Source organism: Trematomus bernacchii, unplaced genomic scaffold (assembly GCF_902827165.1).
Source record: "Trematomus bernacchii unplaced genomic scaffold, fTreBer1.1, whole genome shotgun sequence".
Lineage (NCBI taxonomy): Eukaryota > Metazoa > Chordata > Actinopteri > Perciformes > Nototheniidae > Trematomus > Trematomus bernacchii.
The window spans coordinates 724491-745305 of NW_022987705.1; the positions used below are offsets into that span (position 1 = coordinate 724491).

The following is a 20815-nucleotide window of genomic DNA, read 5'->3' on the forward strand; positions in this document are numbered from 1 at the left end:
TTACTCTCATGTTGGAAGAGGACATTCAGTGTTTTCCCAACAGATCTTTACCAAGACAACAAACGGATGATTTTCCAGTCGTTGGAAGCAGTTTGTTTTTATTAAAGAGTTTGTACTGAACTTTTTAAAGAACATCCATAAACATTCATCTGTTTGCATTTTGCAAATCTATATCTATATATCATATTCCATTTACTTGTATAGAGACTCTTCTTGCACTATTTCTATTTTATTTGTATTTACTTGCACATCTCAAAACATTCTCTTGCACTATTTTATCTGTTTTATTTGTTCCATGTCCTATATATATTCATGTTGCTCTGTTGGAGGAGCCTGTGACTTCAGTGTTTCATTGCCATATCTACACTGTAGCTGCTGAGCACATGATGATAAAGCCTTGAATATTGAATCTACAAGGTTGAATCTGCCAGTGAGTTGTAGCTGTTAGCATCTGCCATGGCTGGTTAGATGATATGCTCTTAATAAAATAGAATTGGGAGGGATGAACCCCTCTTTAATGGTCTCACATGCAGAGCACACAGCTCACACAGTGAAATGTGTTCTCTGCTTTTAACCCATCCTAGTACCAGGAGTCTAGCACTAGGAGCAGTGGGCAGCTATTGTACAGCCCCCTCTTCCTGTCCTCTTTCCATTCACCTCTGACCCTATTTATACACCGAGTGCAGCAAAAATGGCTCCGACAAGATAGACTGATAAAATGCTAATTTCTGACACGGTGTTGCAGGGCTGTGAAATGCCGGTAGTTTGTTTTTCATCCGGGTTATAAATCAGATATCCTTTATTTCTTCCCTCATCATCTTGCCGTTTCCTTTCCTCGTGTTTGATTGTACTTTATGACTTGTCTCTGGATAAATGGTAATGTAATGTTCCTGTGTTTCCTCTCCCTGCCTCAGTCTCTGGTGGCGTTTCCCAAACTGAAGCGTCAGGTTGTGTCCTACGACCCGCCGGTGACGTCGCCTAAAGACTTTGACGAGGGAACGCTGTTCTACGTCAACCAGGAGTTCTCCCTCATGTGAGCAACACCAGATAATGTCATATGTAACACAGTGTTTCTCAAACGTTTTCATACCAAGGACCACTTAACCAATACAAAAACACACACGGACCACCTGACTCTACAAATATCCAGAAACAAGCGGCCTGCTTAGCACTCCAACAGTATATAACAAATTACAGCCTATTAATGACAGCCTTCTCTACATCGCCTCGTTCACACTTTAAATCAACAATACAAATACAACTACACATTCTACAAGCATCGTTCATATGCCATTTTAAAATGCTCACAGGTTTTACACCTCTTATGAAATGTAGACTACATTTATTACGGAGATTATGTCCGAGCCAACAGACTCACAGACAGATCGTTGGTTACTGAGAGAAATTCAAAAATACACAGCATTTAGTACGACACAAACAAACAAATCACATCATTAACTGGTCAGTTTCTGCCTGCAATGCCTGACAGTATTTTACATTCATTTACTTTTATATACATTTTCCATCATGACAAACAATTGGTCCGTCCTACATGAGATTACAAGACACCTTTACATATATATAACATACGGAAATTAAAGTGTCTTAGCAGCAACAGGAATAAGATTGAAAAATAGGATAGGGACAGGTAAGAGTTCACATAATTATAATAAGTATAATACACATTTAAGGAATAATAAAAACATCCCAGATCAGCTGTTCCCATAAAAAGCTGTAAAATATAAACAGATTATGTTTTTTCCGCCTGATTTCTCATTGTTTGTCGATGTTTTTTGTTTCCGTCCACAGAAAGAACTCGAAGGTCCAGAAGAGAGGGAAGATCAATCTGATTGGTCGACTGCAGCTCACCACGGAGCGAATGAGAGAAGAGGAGAACGAGGGCATCGTGCAGCTCAGGATACTGAGGACACAGGTAACGTGTGACGCGTGTGTGATAACAATAACAATAATGCAACAAAAAAAAATACAATAAATAACGACAATAATAAAATGTGTGAACAAAATTATAAAATAGTAACAAAAAATTATGAAAATAAATAAATAACAAAATTAATAAATACAATAAAAAAAAAATACAAATAATAAATAAACAAATACCTGCATCGTAACCAGTAAAAATACAGATTTGTTTGTAAATAAATTACTTAATGTAAATGATTACATTTATTGACAGTTTTCTGTCTTTAAATTAATACTGAAAACATACAATTTAATATTCTCTCCTTAAGCCAAAATCAGTAATTTGACCTCTCTTAATTCATCAAAACTGTCTGAGTTGGTCTTTCATTTTCCGTCAAGAGACTGACAGAGTGAAAAAGGTTTATAAAAAAAGAATAAACACTTTATTTCTTCTTTTAGTGTTTACTTTGACCACTTTCCTAACACCAGAAAGGCATGCGTCCACACGGAGACGATATATCCGCTAAAGTTCTTTATCGTATAGACGGTTCGTCCACACGAAGCCGAAACGGAGCCGCGGCTTCGGAGCCCCAAACCGATAAACGTTGAAACCGGCTCCCAAAGTGGGTAGGTCTGGAGACGACACGCTTCTCCGTTTGTACTCATCTTTTCCTGAATCGATGACGCCATAGCCCCGCCTCTCCCCACCTCTGCTGCTCACCCCCGCGTCATTGCTGATGCGTTTCGCCAACAACAACAACAATGGTGGATCACAGGGTTGCGTTCGTGCTCCATACGATACCTTCTTGCACGAATATCCGCCATCTTCTACCTTGTTTGTTTATTTGTTTATGCCTTATGCCCATGCTCGGGGGTCTTCTTCGCTGCTTTTGGTGTATTTTGTGGCGGAAGTACAGCGCCACTTACAGGCCCGGCATATGTACTACAGCGTCTCCAGCGGTTTCGTGTGGACGGACACATTTCTTGAGCCGATTCCGTGTGGACGGAAGACGTTTTTGAAATCGATTTCGAACCGTTTCGTCTCCGTGTGGACGGGGCCTTAATCACTTATTTTTAGAAGGTTTTTTCTTTTTAAATCCTGCGCTAGTTTCGCTGGTATTTCCATGCACTTTTGCCCATTTTATTCATATTTGTCCCCACCTCTCTGTTTGTCCCCCCCCCCTCTCCAGGAGGCCATAATCCAGATCATGAAGATGAGGAAGCGCATCAACAACGCTCAGCTGCAGACGGAGCTGGTGGAGATCCTGAAGAACATGTTTTTACCACAGAAGAAGATGATCAAGGAGCAGATCGAGTGGCTCATCGACCACAAGTACATCAAGCGGGACGAGACAGACCTAAACACCTTCATCTACATGGCGTAGCACTTAAATTCTGGCTTTAACTTCTGCTAAACCCCGGACCTGATGGACTCTTCCAGGATCCCCGTCCTCTATTTAAAAATAAGGCATACGTTTTATTTAAAGAGTAAAAAGACTTCCTGCCTTACGGTTGTACAGAGATGACAGAAGTGGTTTTTAATGCGTCTGCTGTCCAGATGAAGCTGTCTAATGTTTGTTTTTCGTCGTCTGGATCGCTGCTAAAACACTCCCCGATCAATGCAAGTCTTCAAAGGCATGTTGGCAGGAAAGAGGAGGAACTCAAAATACCTGCAGAACACCTGAACCCTGAACTCCTCACCGTGCTAACTGCAGATAATCCCGACGTTAAGTGTGTACAAAGAGCCACGTAAACACTTCACAGGTTGCAGAACTGAACAGCAACGAATCATAACTCCTCCTTCTGTTGCCGGGTAGAAAAAGAAATTATGAAATCAGTAAAAGGGGAAACTCGAGCTTGTGTTTGTGCGACTGCTCTCTCTTTTCTTTCTGCAGGAAACCCGGGAAAAGGAGGCAGAGGTCAGTATTACACATGGTAAATACTACAGTACAAAGCTTTAGGAGAGTGAACCATGAGATGTGAATAATAAAACGATTAAATAAAACAGCACCTTATTATAAAAACGTGCAGGCCTGTCATTTATCCCAGCTGTCTCTACTTTAAAGAGTCCTCTCCTGCCGATGTTCAGGTGTATATCAGTATGTAGTGTCTCTACTTTAAAGAGTCCTCTCCTGCTGATGTTCAGGTGTATATCAGTATGTGGTGTCTCTACTTTAAAGAGTCCTCTCCTGCTGATGTTCAGGTGTATATCAGTATGTAGTGTCTCTACTTTAAAGAGTCCTCTCCTGCTGATGTTCAGGTGTATATCAGTATGTAGTGTCTCTACTTTAAAGAGTCCTCTCCTGCTGATGTTAATGTTCATATCAGTATGTAGTGTCTCTACTGGGACATGTCTCCATGCTTTAAGAGCCCAGGCTGCTCCGATTGGTTAGCTGGCCTGGCCACCTCTGTTGTGATTGGTCAACCGCTTAGAGATGTCCCGCCCCCTTAGCCAATCGCGTACAATGTGTTAATAGGAGCACAACATTTCCGTAGTGTGTTGCCGGGTCTGAATCAGAAGAAGACCACAAACCAAAACGTGTCTTTTATGAACTTTTGAAGTATCTCTGAATATAATTTGTATTATTCAATAGATTTCATAGCATGAGATGATGTAGAGATTTGATTTTGTGTGATGAAAGACTTATTAACAATACATTTTTGACTGTTATCGTCCTCCTCTTGAAGATCTGAGAAATGTTTAATGGTGACCAGTAGATGGCGCCAGAGCTGCAGGAAATATTAGTTTTGAAGAAGTAATGAGCAGGTTTGATTCAGTTGGCGAAGCGACACAACAGTCGGGTCCGTCTGTGTCTGTTCTTTGGTGTCAGCTTGGTGTGTCCCTACCTTTACAGGTAAAATCAAGCTAAATAGCTCTTACTGTCTCTACTCTTATATTTTATTAAATTGTTGAACACACCACCAGGTAAGTACGGTTTTTTAGCATTTTTCTACATGCGATGCAGCTCAAAGTGCTTTAACAACACAATATAAACACAAAATAAGGAATCAATTTATGTCAAACGTCTTTTAACACATGCAGGATATATGAACATGATATATAAGATATCACGGAGAACAAGGAGGTAGAAAAGGTAAGATAATTAATAAAGAAATAAAAACATAACAGATAACCCACATATGAAAAAATAAATAAATTCAAATAAATAATACATAAAATTAAAGGGCGATACTAATTCTAAAAAAATAGTCTTCTGTGATTTAAAAATGTCCACTTCTCATACACTATGATTGATTGATTGATGTTGAATTGCCTCGGAAATATTAACACTACAAAAGTATATATTTGTCTGTCAGTCAACACTGAGTCAATTGAAATAATGTACATGTTTTTTAACCTTTAAGACAAGAATGGGATGAGAAAATGTGTTTTTGTCTCCAAAAGCTTTATAATTTCTTAAACAGATATGTAAATTAAAATGTCATTATATCGTGTCAGGTGTTACGTTTACAGGCCGTGTTGAAACTAATCTGTAATTATTAGGTGGATATTATTATATTTGTAATTGCAGCATCCTCTTATGTGTTACCAAGGGGATTACAGCAGGCCTTCAGCTCTGCGCATGCGCATTCCGCAGCATGCATCCCTCCTGAGCTCCTGTTCTGATTGGAACTCTATGCACCTTCAAAATAAAATATGTTAAAAAAATATGTTAAATAACAAACGACAAAGTCATTCAAACTAGCTGCACCTTTACCAGCTTTGAGAACACTTTAATGATCAATCATTATAAAACATATCATATATATTATTCTGAAATGGACCAATCTGCACAATGACTACTTTTACTGTCGCTACTTTCACTATATTTTGATGATAATACTTTTCTACTTTTACTTGAGGAACATTTTGAATGCAGGACTTTTACTGAAACAGAGTATTCCTACACTCTGGTACTTCTACTTTTACTTAAGTACAAGATCTGAGTACTTCTACTTTTACTCAAGTACAAGATCTGAGTATTTCTACTTTTGCTCAAGTACAATATCTGAGTACTTCTACTTTTACTTCAAGATCTGAGTACTTCTACTTGTATTACAAGATGTGAGTACTTCTACTTTTACTCAAGTACAGGATCTGAGTACTTCCCCCACCTATGAGGAAAAAAAACAAGTTTTATTTTGAAAATCCTGAGCACCGAGCTTCCTGTTGTGGCCTCAGCTTGACTCTCCCCGGGGTGCAGAGAGGAGAGAGTGGAGCTCCAGGAGAGAGAGAGAGAGCGAGGAGAGGAGTCCCTGCAGCCCCAGGAGAGAGAGCCCCGGCCCGGCTGGACCCCCGGAGGAACACCCACAGAGAACCGCGTTTCCAGGGGAGAGGCCTCACACAAGGTAACCGACAATCACGCGTCTTTTCCCGGGGAAGGCAGGTGCTTTTCGCGGGCTGCTGGAGATGGAGAGGCGGCGGTCTGCAGAAATCTCTGGAGATCCCAGATCCTATTACTTACTTACCGCTGATGTGGCCTTATGTGGCCTCTGTGGGTCCGACAGTCAGACTGTGGAGGAAATATCTACTAAAGCAGCGAAACGCGTGGTGAAATGTGGGTTTTTTTGCGCACATATTGCGGCATAAATCTGATCTCAGAGCTGCTGTGCTGCATCTGTTTGTAGCTGAGCTGCTCAGCTTTGTTGTCATCTTCTCTAGATTACATATGCAGTCAAGTTGCACGGCTAGGTGGAGCTTTCCTTATATTATATTACATTTTAATCTTGTTTTCATTATAGCAATGCACCCCAAAGATAAAGCCACAGTTGCCATGAAGCTATGAGGGAGCGATATCCCATAATAACAACAGTGGGGCATTCAGGAGCAGCTATATCTTCAAGCTCTTCATTTGGAAACAAGACATTACATTTCCTTTATTCGTCCCACAGAGGGAACATGTTTACAGCAAAAGAGACGAGAAAAACATAATATTTAAAATAAAAAGTACAGAAGTACACATTCAGGTAGATAAGAAGCAGCAGTATTTATAAAATAAAATAAGTATCATGTAGAATGAAGTGTTGAAGATAACAGCAGTAAAACGATGTATTGCATATCGAGTTACATACAGGTTTGTGTTACAGTAATAGATGGTCTAACTAAGGAATAAAGCAGTATTCTCATTAAACAGTTGCAGGCTGTGTAAGTTGTAATGCCTGCTTCTCTGCTGCTGTGTTCCTCTGCATGAGGAGAGATACATTAATAATTGTAAAGGAGTGTATTTTTGTGCAGAGCACTCAGAGTGTCAGCTCCACTTTGGGCTGCTGGCCAAATAAAAAAAAGGTCCATAAAGTGAGGATTCAACAGGGGGGAAATCACTGGAGACTCTCAGATCTGCTGATTTCATAACTGATTTGACTCATACTACTATGTATACGTTTATCTCCACATATACACTGTAGATTGGCTGACGGTGCTAAAATATCAGCAGTAATATCATTTTACACTTATCTTTTTCAATGTAAAGGCTTGTCAACCTAGTGGGCTTTTTTAAAATATAAAATTCTAAAGATCTCATCCGAATGTTCTGCCTATTTTGGCTTTAGATCAAAAAACACTTCTCTACCAATCACTGTTATCAGGACAATAATATCTGCTTAGCAACCACATTTCTGTTATTTTTCTGTCAAAGCCGCCCTTAACTTAAACTAATCAGTGTGAGCACATTGCAGATAACTGGGCGAAAATATCGTTGGTTAAATGTATTAAATGTAAAATAATCACGCAGATAAAAGCCCTGAAAACTCACTGTTGCTTTCAATGTGTTTGAGCTCTGGGAAAATGATGCATTACTGTTAATATTATTATAGGAGCGAGAGTGAGTGGAGGAGATACTGCAGAGAGGAAATCACGATGCTGGAGGAAGGGAGGCCGGGATATCCCTCCTCCTCCCTGATGAAGGAGGGAGGGATGGTTTGGTGCACTCCCTTCCTCCCTTCCTCCCTTCCTCCCATCCTCCTCCCTTCCTCCCTTCCTCCCTTCCTCCCTTCCTCCCTACTGGTGCATTACTGCTCCCTCTCTGAGTTTTATTCAGTGTGTCAGCAGCAGACTCAGGACTGATCTCTGACCAGAACTCTGCTGTGATCATCGTGGTTGTTTGTTTTTCATGTATTGTCTCTTGATGTTACACATGGAGCTGCTGTGATGCAAGGAGCATTTCAGGCTTCATCTGACCATTAAAGTATTATCGTATCGTATCATTAACGATGCTCACTGTTTCAGAATCAGGAAACAACAAGTCGCTGGAATCATTATTAGCCTCTGCTATTTGAGCTGGGCGCTAACGAAGTATATCTCAATTTTCTTGAGCGATACACCATGTTATCAATATTACAACAACAATAGGCTGGAAACCCTTGCCTATTGTGTTTATATAGTGTACCCTGAGCAAAAGAAAATATGAAAGGAAGCATTGAGTCGCCTTTCCTATCATCCAGACTCTGGAAATGCCATAATATACCATAATACCAGCTCCTATTATGGTATTTCCCTCCGTTAGCAACCTTTTTAAGCAAAATGTACAATTTGACCGCAGCCTCTGGTAGTTCCTTTCAGTGCTGAAACTCAGGAGCTGTCCGTGGTGCTGAAAAGACTCAAATCGTTTTGAAGAGCCCCTCAGGTTATATTTAATCTTCTCCAAGTTCAGGTACATCATTAGATCTTTAAGCCATGGAGATGCTTTAGGTGGTATCGAAGATTTCCATTCTAGGAGTATTCTTCTACGTGCTAAGATAGATGCAAAGGCTATACTGTCTTTAGTTTTCCTCCTCATCATTCGGTGGCCAGGTAGTACTCCAAAAATGTCTGTCTTCTTCTACTGTTCCGTTCACTTGTTCTCTTTTTCTTTTCTAAGGACAGTTTAGCCATCACGAATACAACATTTTGAGGTCTCCTTAGCAACGGTCTGTTAACAAAAAATAACAGATCTCTGGAGTATCCAAATTGACCAATCGGAGTCTAGCATTCAACTAATCCGTGTCATAATAAGATTTAACATTGGATTTGTTTTTGGGTGGCTTTAAACACGGCTCTTTGTGTTGAAAATAAAGATATATATATTTACTTTAGCTGTCCATACTTTAGGCTCTTTTTCCGTCACTTCTTGAAGTGCAGTGTGTGATTTTTTTAACATTAAACATCACTGATTTCTCCAAGTCCTCCCACACCAAAACCCACCATGTGCATTTGTTTTAGAGAGAGGTGTTCTTGTTCGCCCTCCGTCAGTTTAATGGCGGTGTTTTGCTCCATCAGACCTGTGGTGCCACGGTCCATTTGCCAGCTGAGAATTAGCATTCGACAGCAGCAGCACGAGATTAATGTTGACATCTGCTGACCAGCAGGTACTCTCTACTCTCTCTGGAGATACAGCACTCTGCAGTCTGCAGCGCCGCTCATATCAGGACGTTTGTTCCTGTGTGAGGTTCTTTATTTAACGTTATTGAAGGATTATGTAATTACAGAACAGGTAAGACAGAAACAGTTTCACATACTGTATACAGGTAAAAGACAATTTACAAAGCAAGACAAAAAATGGAAAAATACAACACAATAAAGATAATTATGATTATATATATTTTTTATTTCAACTAAAAACAATTACATTAACATTTACATTTTAATAATAATTATAATAATACATTAAGCTAATACAAATAGATGAAAACAATCCTGTGTGAGGTCTAATTCCAGCACATAGTTGTTTATTAAAGCCCAGGCTTCTCTCACGGCTCTGTAAACAAGCAGCAGAGAGTCAGCTCTATGAATTATTTGTTATCCTGGATCAACAAGTGTAGCGATGATTAATACACTCGGCTAGAAACAGTGCATCACGCTCTGTATGATAATGTGAGCAGCAGCACTTTGTTTCCTTCCAGTCACTCCGAACAGTATTGATCATCGATTGAACGGCTTCTGTTTGATTCATGACTCCATTGCAGAGCAGAAAAGTAACTAAGGACGTTTATTAGGGACTCTACTTTAAAGAGTCCTCTCCTGCTGATGTTCAGGTGTATATCAGTATGTAGTGTCTCTACTTTAAAGAGTCCTCTCCTGCTGATGTTCAGGTGTATATCAGTATGTAGTGTCTCTACTTTAAAGAGTCCTCTCCTGCTGATGTTCAGGTGTATATCAGTATGTAGTGTCTCTACTTTAAAGAGTCCTCTCCTGCTGATGTTCAGGTGTATATCAGTATGTAGTGTGTCTACTTTAAGGAGTCCTCTCCTGCTGATGTTCAGGTGTATATCAGTATGTAGTGTCTCTACTTTAAAGAGTCCTCTCCTGCTGATGTTCAGGTGTATATCAGTATGTAGTGTCTCTACTTTAAAGAGTCCTCTCCTGCTGATGTTCAGGTGTATATCAGTATGTAGTGTCTCTACTTTAAAGAGTCCTCTCCTGCTGATGTTCAGGTGTATATCAGTATGTAGTGCCTCTACTTTAAAGAGTCCTCTCCTGCTGATGTTCAGGTGTATATCAGTATGTAGTGCCTCTACTTTAAAGAGTCCTCTCCTGCTGATGTTCAGGTGTATATCAGTATGTAGTGCCTCTACTTTAAAGAGTCCTCTCTTGCTGATCTACAGTACATTTTGCTGAAAATTCTTCTGGACTTTTACTAAAGTGAGATATTAAATGTAGGACTTTTGCTTTGTATTTTGCTATTAATATAATGGTACTTATACTAAAGTTAAGGATCTGAGTAGTTCTTCCATCTCTACCAATGGCTTCGGGGAGTCGTCCTCCTTGTTTTTTGGTCATATTTGAGCATGTTTCTAAATTCAGACTTCATTTAGTTTCACTTTCCTCAAACACAATCTGCCAGGAACAGTTGTGATGTGTAATTGAGATTTTAAATACCCGTCATTAAAGTGCTGCTGCCACTTGTTTACTTACATTTGTTGATCAAATAACTCTGTGAGATGAATGATGGGAACATCCACACTTTTCCAGCCGTCTTGTCTCTGTCTTTATTGCCCATTATTCTGGGAAATGTCGTAAACAAACGAGCCACTTGTATCCACTTTATGACCAGTAGATTCCTCTTCCTGTGGTTTCTGCAGTCACATTGTTCTGGTGGTTCGGACCCTTTTTAATGTATTTTCACTGGAGATGCATCGATCGATCGGCAGATTCCTATCAGTCTCAGATAAAGCAGATTCCCATCGTTGAAACACAAGACAGCCAACCACACACACTGTGTAATTCATTTATTTGTAATTCATTCCCATGCATGATGCTCAGAGTAATCAAGGACACACACCTGTTACATTTTGTCAGTAAAGTGGTGCAGTTATGATGTACTTTTGAAGGCAGCATCTCCCTGGTCCAATGGGATTTCTCCATGTGATTTTGGGTTATTGTAGAAATAATATCTGTGGCAAACAAAGTTAGGCTATAAAGGAACTACAGCACGGTCACATGACTTCACGTCTCCACCGCTAAGCTAAAGGCGGCTAATGTTGGGCTATAAAGGAACTACAGCACGGTCACATGACTTGACCTGCAGCTAGTCCAAAACGCAGCTGCACGTCTTCTGACTGGCCACAAAAAGCGTGACCACATCACCCCAATTCTGGCTTCCAGTTCGGTTCCGAATTGATTTTAAAATCCTTTTATTTGTTTTTAAAGCACTAAATGGGCTGGCTCCGGCCTATATAGCTGAACTCCTCCAGCGCTACACCCCAGCCAGAGCTTTAAGGTCTGCTGACCAGCTGCTGCTGATAGTGCCCAAGACCAGGCTTAAAACCTGAGGGCACCGAGCCTTCGCAGCAGCTGGCCCCAGGCTCTGGAACACTCTGCCCCTCCATGTGAGGTCGGCCCAGACCCTAGGGGTTTTTAAATCTACTCTTAAGACTCACTTCTTCTCCCTGGCCTTCTAGTCAGAGCGGAGCACGACTCCTGACTTTTCCCTGTGTTTTTTATATATCTGTTGTAATTTATTGTCTTTTATTGTGATTGTAGTAATGTGTTTTTATTACATGTACAGCACTTTGGCTCGACCAAAAATCGCTTTTAAATGTGCTATATAAATAAAACTTGATTTGATTTGATTTGATTCACGTCACCACCGCTAAGCTAAAGGCGGCTAATGTTGGGCTATAAAGGAACTACAGCACGGTCACATGACTTCACGTCACCACTGCTAAGCTAAAGGTGGCTAATGTTGGGCTATAAAGGAACTACAGCACGGTCACATGACTTCACGTCACCACCGCTAAGCTAAAGGAGGCTAATGTTGGGCTATAAAGGAACTACAGCACGGTCACATGACTTCACGTCACCACCGCTAAGCTAAAGGTGGCTAATGTTGGGCTATAAAGGAACTACAGTACAGTCACATGACTTCACGTCACCACCGCTAAGCTAAAGGCGGCTAATGTTGGGCTATAAAGGAACTACAGCTCGGTCACATGACTTCACGTCACCACCGCTAAGCTAAAGGCGGCTAATGTTGGGTGTGATGATGTTTAGTCGTCTCATTTAGGCTCTTGTTAGTAACCTTTGTTTTTTATTCACCAGTGGGGTATTTACTGACGTAGTTCATGTCGTAGAATTAGAATCTCATCAGCTTGTGTTAACCACAGACCTTATTTCAGGCTAACAACCAAAAAAACATTCAGGAAACCATTGACTTCCACACTAGTGATCATTTCCAATTTATGAATTTACAACTGGATGTTCCATTCCTGAAAAGCCACAAAATGGTCCGTCAATTATAGTTCCTAGAAAGAAATAACTCTAGCAGGTCGGACTGTAAATAAATCTGAATCAACGGAGAACATTTTAATCAGTGCATCTCGACTTTCACCTTCTTGATTTCCATCTGTTTGGCGTCCCCACTTGTAGGAGGAGTCTTATATAATCTCAGATCACGTCCTCCAAACATCTGGCTGCCGTCCAACACCATTCCTTCCACTCTGAAGCGTCTGTGCCCACTTGTATCACTGAGGGAGGTTTTCTGTGGTGATTATATTATCAAAGTGATATCAGAATCATCAGAACACTTCATTTATCTCAGGGAAAACTGGACAGTTGCTCCATTTTGGCATAAAATAAACAATAACAAAAAAATAGGATAAAAATATTAAGTAAAATGTCCAATAAAAGATCAAATAAAGTGAAAACTTGCACATCATAGTACAACACATGAAGCCATATCAGTGATTACTGACCTAATATTTCATTACTATTCAACATTTGCATTCAGTTGTGTAAACAAGAAGTATTACAAGTATTTTATCTAATGGTTTTGGTTTTGTCCTTTCCAGCAGCAGTAGGTAGTTGTTTTAAAAAAAGAAAATGTTCAACAAAAATTATTAAACAACCTATTTGAATACTTGATTCTGATTTGTCAATTTGGACATTCCAGAGGTCTGTTATTTTCCACGAGCAGACCATTGCTAAGGAGAACAGACCATTGCTAAGGAGAACAGACCGTTGCTAAGGAGAACAGACCATTGCTAAGGAGAACAGACCGTTGCTAAGGGGGGATCAAGGGATTATGTGCAGTTATATCAATCCACAGAAAGAGACCCGGTGAAATAACTAATTGTGGTTATTTTGATATTGCAATCACCATATGAGAGTCATTGCTAATTTCTGCATTGTCATAGAATAATAAAAAAAATTATCATGGTGTGATATTTACAAGGAATTGCGAAGCCTGCAGAATACAATTTGTAAACTGGGACTTCTGTGCAGATCCACAACACACTTCATTCAGAATTATATTTTAGCCTCTAACAAACACCGTGCATTGTTTGAATACAGCACTAGTCCATATTGTAATAACATTTGGATTAACTGTGCAGCTTCAGTTCACACAGTGTTTACTCCGCAGTAATTCAGAGCCCTGCATGTTCAGCCTCTCTGCAGGTGATGCTGTTGGCCGTCCTCCGAGGTCACATGACAGCACGGTTTCCCCATCGCAGTCACGAGCCAAGACACCCGGCCATCTGTCAGATTTCACTTCCAACTGCGACCTCCTCACTCCCCCTGGATTACTAGCTCACTCATTACTGAGAATTCAAGTTACTGGATATTTGTCTTTCATTTTAAAGTCTGAGACTGGAGGCTTTACTTTAAAAGGACATTCTGGTCATTTTCAGGTGTATATCAGCATGTAGTGTCTCTACTTTAAAGAGTCCTCTCCTGCTGATGTTCAGGTGTATATGAGTATGTAGTGTCTCTACTTTAAAGAGTCCTCTCCTGCTGATGTTCAGGTGTATATCAGTATGTAGTGTTTCTACTTTAAAGAGTCCTCTCCTGCTGATGTTCAGGTGTATATGAGTATGTAGTATCTCTACTTTAAAGAGTCCTCTCCTGCTGATGTTCAGGTGTATATCAGTATGTAGTGTCTCTACTTTAAAGAGTCCTCTTCTGCTGATGTTCAGGTGTATATCAGTATGTAGTGTCTCTACTTTAAAGAGTCCTCTCCTGCTGATGTTCAGGTGTATATCAGTATGTAGTGTCTCTACTTTAAAGAGTCCTCTCCTGCTGATGTTCAGGTGTATATCAGTATGTAGTGTCTCTACTTTAAAGAGTCCTCTCCTGCTGATGTTCAGGTGTATATCAGTATGTAGTTTCTCTACTTTAAAGAGTCCTCTCCTGCTGATGTTCAGGTGTATATGAGTATGTAGTATCTCTACTTTAAAGAGTCCTCTCCTGCTGATGTTCAGGTGTATATCAGTATGTAGTATCTCTACTTTAAAGAGTCCTCTCCTGCTGATGTTCAGGTGTATATCAGTATGTAGTGTCTCTACTTTAAAGAGTCCTCTCCTGCTGATGTTCAGGTGTATATCAGTATGTAGTGTCTCTACTTTAAAGAGTCCTCTCCTGCTGATGTTCAGGTGTATGTCAGTATGTAGTGTCTCTACTTTAAAGAGTCCTCTCCTGCTGATGTTCAGGTGTATGTCAGTATGTAGTGTCTCTACTTTAAAGAGTCCTCTCCTGCTGATGTTCAGGTGTATATCAGTATGGAGTGTCTCTACTTTAAAGAGTCCTCTCCTGCTGATGTTCAGGTGTATATCAGTATGTAGTGTCTCTACTTTAAAGAGTCCTCTCCTGCTGATGTTCAGGTGTATATCAGTATGTAGTGTCTCTACTTTAAAGAGTCCTCTCCTGCTGATGTTCAGGTGTATATCAGTGTGTAGTGTCTCTACTTTAAAGAGTCCTCTCCTGCTGATGTTCAGGTGTATATCAGTATGTAGTGTCTCTACTTTAAAGAGTCCTCTCCTGCTGATGTTCAGGTGTATATCAGTATGTAGTGTCTCTACTTTAAAGAGTCCTCTCCTGCTGATGTTCAGGTGTATATCAGTATGTAGTATCTCTACTTTAAAGAGTCCTCTCCTGCTGATGTTCAGGTGTATATCAGTATGTAGTGTCTCTACTTTAAAGAGTCCTCTCCTGCTGATGTTCAGGTGTATATCAGTATGTAGTGTCTCTACTTTAAAGAGTCCTCTCCTGCTGATGTTCAGGTGTATATCAGTATGTAGTGTCTCTACTTTAAAGAGTCCTCTCCTGCTGATGTTCAGGTGTATATCAGTATGTAGTGTCTCTACTTTAAAGAGTCCTCTCCTGCTGATGTTCAGGTGTATATCAGTATGTAGTATCTCTACTTTAAAGAGTCCTCTCCTGCTGATGTTCAGGTGTATATCAGTATTTAGTGTCTCTACTTTAAAGAGTCCTCTCCTGCTGATGTTCAGGTGTATATCAGTGTAGTGTCTCTACTTGGTGTGTGTCCGGGAGAAACCCCCCAAAAAGCATGATAGACCCTCTTTAAAGCCTTTATTGAATGTAAAAGTTCAGTCTTCAGATTTCTCCTGTTGTCCTTTTCATTTTTGGCGTCCGGCCATTTTCTACTCACTTCATTTTCCCCAGGTATTAGGAGTCATTGAGCAACGCTGCGAGGTGAACTCGGCCCAATTTAAAAAAAACTTTATATAATAACGCTGCTGCTTGGTAGTAATTCAGCTTAAAGACACTTCTTCTGAATTTGGTTGTATTACTTTACTCCAAAGCCGCGTGCCAGTTGGAGCGGATGATGAATTACAGCTCAAACTGTATGGGAATTATTCACTAAATGTACCTTTTGTTTATGCATTTTCTTCCATTTTATATTGTAGGCTTTAAAATGTGCATTTATCACAGATACATTGTTTTTTTTACTTATTATTATTACTTAATGAGATTAGATTTACTCTATTGATCCCAATTTGGGGCATTGTTTTATCTCAGCAGCATTTAGACAAGTCATTGAACATTAAATAAAAATGAATACAAATTGAAAATAAACAAAGTAGTAAAATATATATAATTCATAAGATTTAATTTAACTGAGTAGACTAAGACTGCTTTGTTAAGGTTGAGTATATTGTGTTTACGCTTAAAAGGAAGAAGATTTTTTGATTTCCTTTACACCACCTATCATATATTTACATATTTAGTTCCCTTTAATACGTTTTTTTTAACAATTGACCAAGAAATGTACCACGAAGGTCGAAGGACAAACATTTCTGCTCTTTCATTTCTCCTCATGTTTGTATTGACATATTAGCAATGAGCTAATTAACCTTGAGGACAGCAGGCCGGCATTGATCTGCATGTAGAAGTGATTCTGTCAAACCCCGACCTCTAACACTGCTTAACATTTACAGAGGAGACCTCAACTGTCCTCATGTCCACCTGATTAATTATACATTCAAATTAGGAAACTTCATGATATCACAAATCCTGACAGTGTTGTGACAGTCAGAGATTCACTGTGTGAGGTTCAAATAAGGACCAAGTGGAGTCCTCTTAAAGAGTCCTCTCCTGAAGATTTTCAGGTGTATATCAGTATGTAGTGTTTCTACTTTAAAGAGTCCTCTCCTGCTGATGTTCAGGTGTATATCAGTATGTAGTGTTTCTACTTTAAAGAGTCCTCTCCTGCTGATGTTCAGGTGTATATCAGTATGTAGTGTCTCTACTTTAAAGAGTCCTCTCCTGCTGATGTTCAGGTGTATATCAGTATGTAGTGTCTCTACTTTAAAGAGTCCTCTCCTGCTGATGTTCAGGTGTATATCAGTATGTAGTGTCTCTACTTTAAAGAGTCCTCTCCTGCTGATGTTCAGGTGTATATCAGTATGTAGTGTGTCTACTTTAAAGAGTCCTCTCCTGCTGATGTTCAGGTGTATATCAGTATGTAGTGTCTCTACTTTAAAGAGTCCTCTCCTGCTGATGTTCAGGTGTATATCAGTATGTAGTGTCTCTACTTTAAAGAGTCCTCTCCTGCTGATGTTCAGGTGTATATTTCGCTCCTTTGAATTCTATTATCTGTTCCTGCTTTTATATATTTGTTGGATGTTTTTTCAACATAACAACCACCAGAAGATGCTCTCACACTTTGTCTGATTGAGCCTCAGTGTTACGAGGACGAGCCGAGATAAGAGTCAATGACCTGAGAGTCTTTGAAATCCCGTAATAAATCTCTGGTTTGCTGTCAATACTTCTGGCTGCTTTGTATTGATTATGTAATGAAATGACACGAGTAGAGGAGGAAGTATGCAAATAGATGACCAGAAGAAGTGTTAAATCCTGTATACTGAAGAGGCCCTATAGTAATACAATAAAGTGTAGTTTAAACAATAGACAAAGTTTGTGTTTTAGTATGGATTATCCTCTCAGAAGCCTCTGTATTCGGCTCCTTCGATGTAAAGCAGTGATAATTAGACCCCGGAGGATATAAGAGCATCGACAGACTAATCATTTTGACCCACTGATTTCAGGCTGAGCTCAAACATCGACTCCTTATTTCCACTGAGGGCTTTCACTGTTAAGGTATTACAGTCAGCCGTGTGCGTGTGCGTGTGTGTGTGTGTGTGCGTGTGTGTGGTTTTTCATTAATGACCACCTCTCTGTATCCCTTACTTATTACATCTGTGTCTCTGACAGGTATCCCTCCTTGACGTTTTGTCTTCCTATTGAGTTTTTGTCTTGCTATTAAGTGTTAATGCTGATGTAAAGCACTTTGAATTGCCTCTGTGTCTAAAAATGTGCCATATAAATAAACGTACCTTACCTTACGTTGTCTTCTTGTTGTTTCCTTCAGGGCTGCAGCATGTTTACTTCTGTGAAGGCCTTCGAGGGGCAGCAGTACTCGACCCTGAAGAGGCAGTGCCTGCAGAGCGGACTTCTCTTCGAGGACCCCAGATTCCCCGCCTACGACGACTCGCTCTTCTACCAGGGCAACAGGATCGGACGTGTGGTCTGGAAGAGGCCTCGGGTGAGTTATAATAGAGTTTCAGCTGGTTAAAACCTGGTAGATATGTATGGTCTGAGGTAGGTGTGAGGGAAACTTCTGAAGAAATGGAGACGAAACTCAGAGAGACACGGAGAGAGCAGGAACTTTGATGGCAAACACTGATGGTTTATTATAAGGTTAACGGCCGGAGAACTGACAAGACATGTTGTTGCAAAACCAATTCTGAAGATCTCTACCCCAGACCCATGTATTTAGCTGGTTCTGAGAGAAGAATCAACATTGTGCATAACAAGATGAAGCACTATAACCAGGGGTGCACATAACTGGTACGCAGGTACGCATACGTGGCAACAATCTGAAATGCGTACCGTCACTTGTGTCACAAAGCGCATTTGCATACCGACGTACTTGTGAAGCTTTTCCAGAAGGAAAGGGTGTGTGAGAGAGAGAGAATGTGTTTGTGTGTGAGAGAGTGTGTGTGAGAGAGAATGTGTGTGTGTGTGTGTGTGATATGTGGGTTTCAGGACAGATGCTCTTTCTCTGTTTCATGAATCTGCCTCCATTAACCGTTTAAGATCTGTGTTGCTTTGAGGACCGTACATTTATTTATTTTTGAAGACCCCCCTCACTAAACCTCTGTTTCTATAGGTGTGTGTGTGTGTGTGTGTGTGTGTGTGTGTGTGTGTGTGTGTGTGTGTGTGTGTGTGTGTGTGTGTGTGTGTGTGTGTGTGTGTGTGTGTGTGTGTGTGTGTGTGTGTGTGGTGTGTGTGTGTGTGTGGTGTGTGTGTGTGTGTGTGTGTGTGTGTGTGTGTGTGTGTGTGTGTGTGTGTGTGTGTGTGTGTGTGTGTGTGTGTGTGTGTGTGTGTGTGTGTGTGTGTGTGTGTGTGTGTGTGTGTGTGTGTGTGTGTGTGTGGTGTGCGTGCGTGCGTGCGTGCGTGCGTGCGTGCGTGCGTGCGTGCGTGCGTGCGTGCGTGCGTGCGTGCGTGCGTGCGTGCGTGCGTGCGTGCGTGCGTGCGTGCGTGCGTGCGTGCGTGCGATAAACTGGGTCAAAGTTATGGGCCTAGGAAAATATGAGTAGGGATGGATATTTCAAGTTATATCCAAAAATCAAGTACTTGCTTTAGATTGTTTTTGAGAGTAGTTATGATACAATAACTTTCTCTCACACAAATTAGTTGTTTTTGCAAGTCTATGGTAAATGAACTCAAGTCAGCATTCAACTAGCCACCTGTTCAGGGAGACTAACATCACACACACTCACACACGGTTAAACATCGCGAGCAATTTGGGGTTAGGTATCTTGGGACACACTCTTTCTTTTGCTCTTTATCTAGCAAACGTAAGCTATCTATCTATCCACTCTTATCTATTTACTATCAACTTAAAAACCTACCTAGCAAACGTAAGCTATCTATCTATCCACTCCTATCTATTTACTATCTACTTGAAAACCTACCTAGCAAACGTAAGCTATCTATCCTATCTATCTACTATCTACCTAAAAAGCTAGCTAGCTAACGTTAGCTATCTAACTAGTAAGCTATCTTCTGTTACCTAGCTAACAGGCTCGCTAGCAGATTTTAGCTACCTATCTAGCTATGACCCAATTGGTTGCTCTCATAATTTACATTTTTTTAAATTATTTAACACCCTAGGGTTAAACTTACAATTTGGACCTGAGTCAATCGTTCTGAACGTGATAGTAATTATAAAAACATTGTTGACATTTTATTTTTTGATCGGACTTCAGCTCCTCAACTCCAATGATCGTCGTAAACTCCCAAATAAGCGTTCATTGGATAAACTAATCACATAAATGTTTTATATCTTAATAACAGTTCATTCAAAAGCTTGAAAACGGTTTCTAAGGAGGGTTGTGGCTGCGTTGTGATCTTCGGATCAGGGGAGCACAGGTTCCATTCCCACTTCAGTCATTATGCCACTGTGTCCCTGGGCAAGACCCTTCACCCCAAACTGCCCACAGTCTTGAGTGTATGTAAGTCGCTTCAGGTAAAAGCGTCTAACAATTGACATGTCGTCACGGTGGGGTAAGGAAGAAAGTTAGGACCCAAGGGCAGCACAAGGTAATTTGCAGAACATTTTCTTTCAGTAAAGCAAGGCCAAAAAAACAAAAACTCTCTCTTCTTCACTCGGCATTCAACATCAAGGAAACACAGGGACAGGAAGTCAAAACAGACATAACTAGGGGGGTGAACACTTTTCAAAATACAAAGACAGATCTTGAGATGACAAAATAAAACACAGACAGATCGTGACACATGTAATGTAAGGTAATGTGTCTTTGGCAAGTAAAGGTTGACAAAGCTGGGCAATCTATGCACTGTAATAGCAATTAGGCTGTAACAGGAAACACCAAATAAGGCAATATTGAAGGTGATTATAACAACTGATATCCAGATGTAGTTCTCTGTATTTTGCCGTGGTGTCTCCGCTCCTCTCTTCTTGTGATCTGGTGTAAGCCGGCGCTGTATGTATGTTTCGTGGCGGTGGTTTATGGGATGCGAGGCCTCAGGATTTATTGGAGCTGCTGTGGATGGACTAACCTCCTTCTGTGCAGCAAACAGCCAGCGTGCATCGCCATGGAAACTGGGTCACGCAGATTATGTTTTGGTCTGTGCCGATGTCAGTCATGCAGA

At 40.5% G+C, this 20815-nt stretch overlaps 2 protein-coding genes across 3 annotated transcripts in view; both read left to right on the top strand.

The window, feature by feature from the left end:
* Positions 1–3930, top strand: part of LOC117490621 (cullin-5) — a 22845-nt gene extending 18915 nt beyond the window's left edge. For both annotated transcript variants that reach the window (XM_034140378.1, XM_034140379.1), the window contains exons 17-19: positions 915–1033; positions 1810–1933; positions 3111–3930. In XM_034140378.1, the coding sequence (XP_033996269.1) occupies positions 915–1033; positions 1810–1933; positions 3111–3305 (438 nt within the window). In that variant the 3' untranslated portion in view covers positions 3306–3930. The remainder of the gene's footprint in view (positions 1–914; positions 1034–1809; positions 1934–3110) is intronic.
* A 2237-nt stretch (positions 3931–6167) lies between these two features.
* LOC117490482 (calpain-5-like) overlaps positions 6168–20815 on the top strand; it is a 47894-nt gene continuing 33246 nt past the window's right edge. Inside the window, exons 1-2 of the mRNA XM_034140243.1 lie at positions 6168–6270; positions 18006–18179. Coding sequence (XP_033996134.1) covers positions 18015–18179 — 165 coding nt within the window. The 5' untranslated portion in view covers positions 6168–6270; positions 18006–18014. The remainder of the gene's footprint in view (positions 6271–18005; positions 18180–20815) is intronic.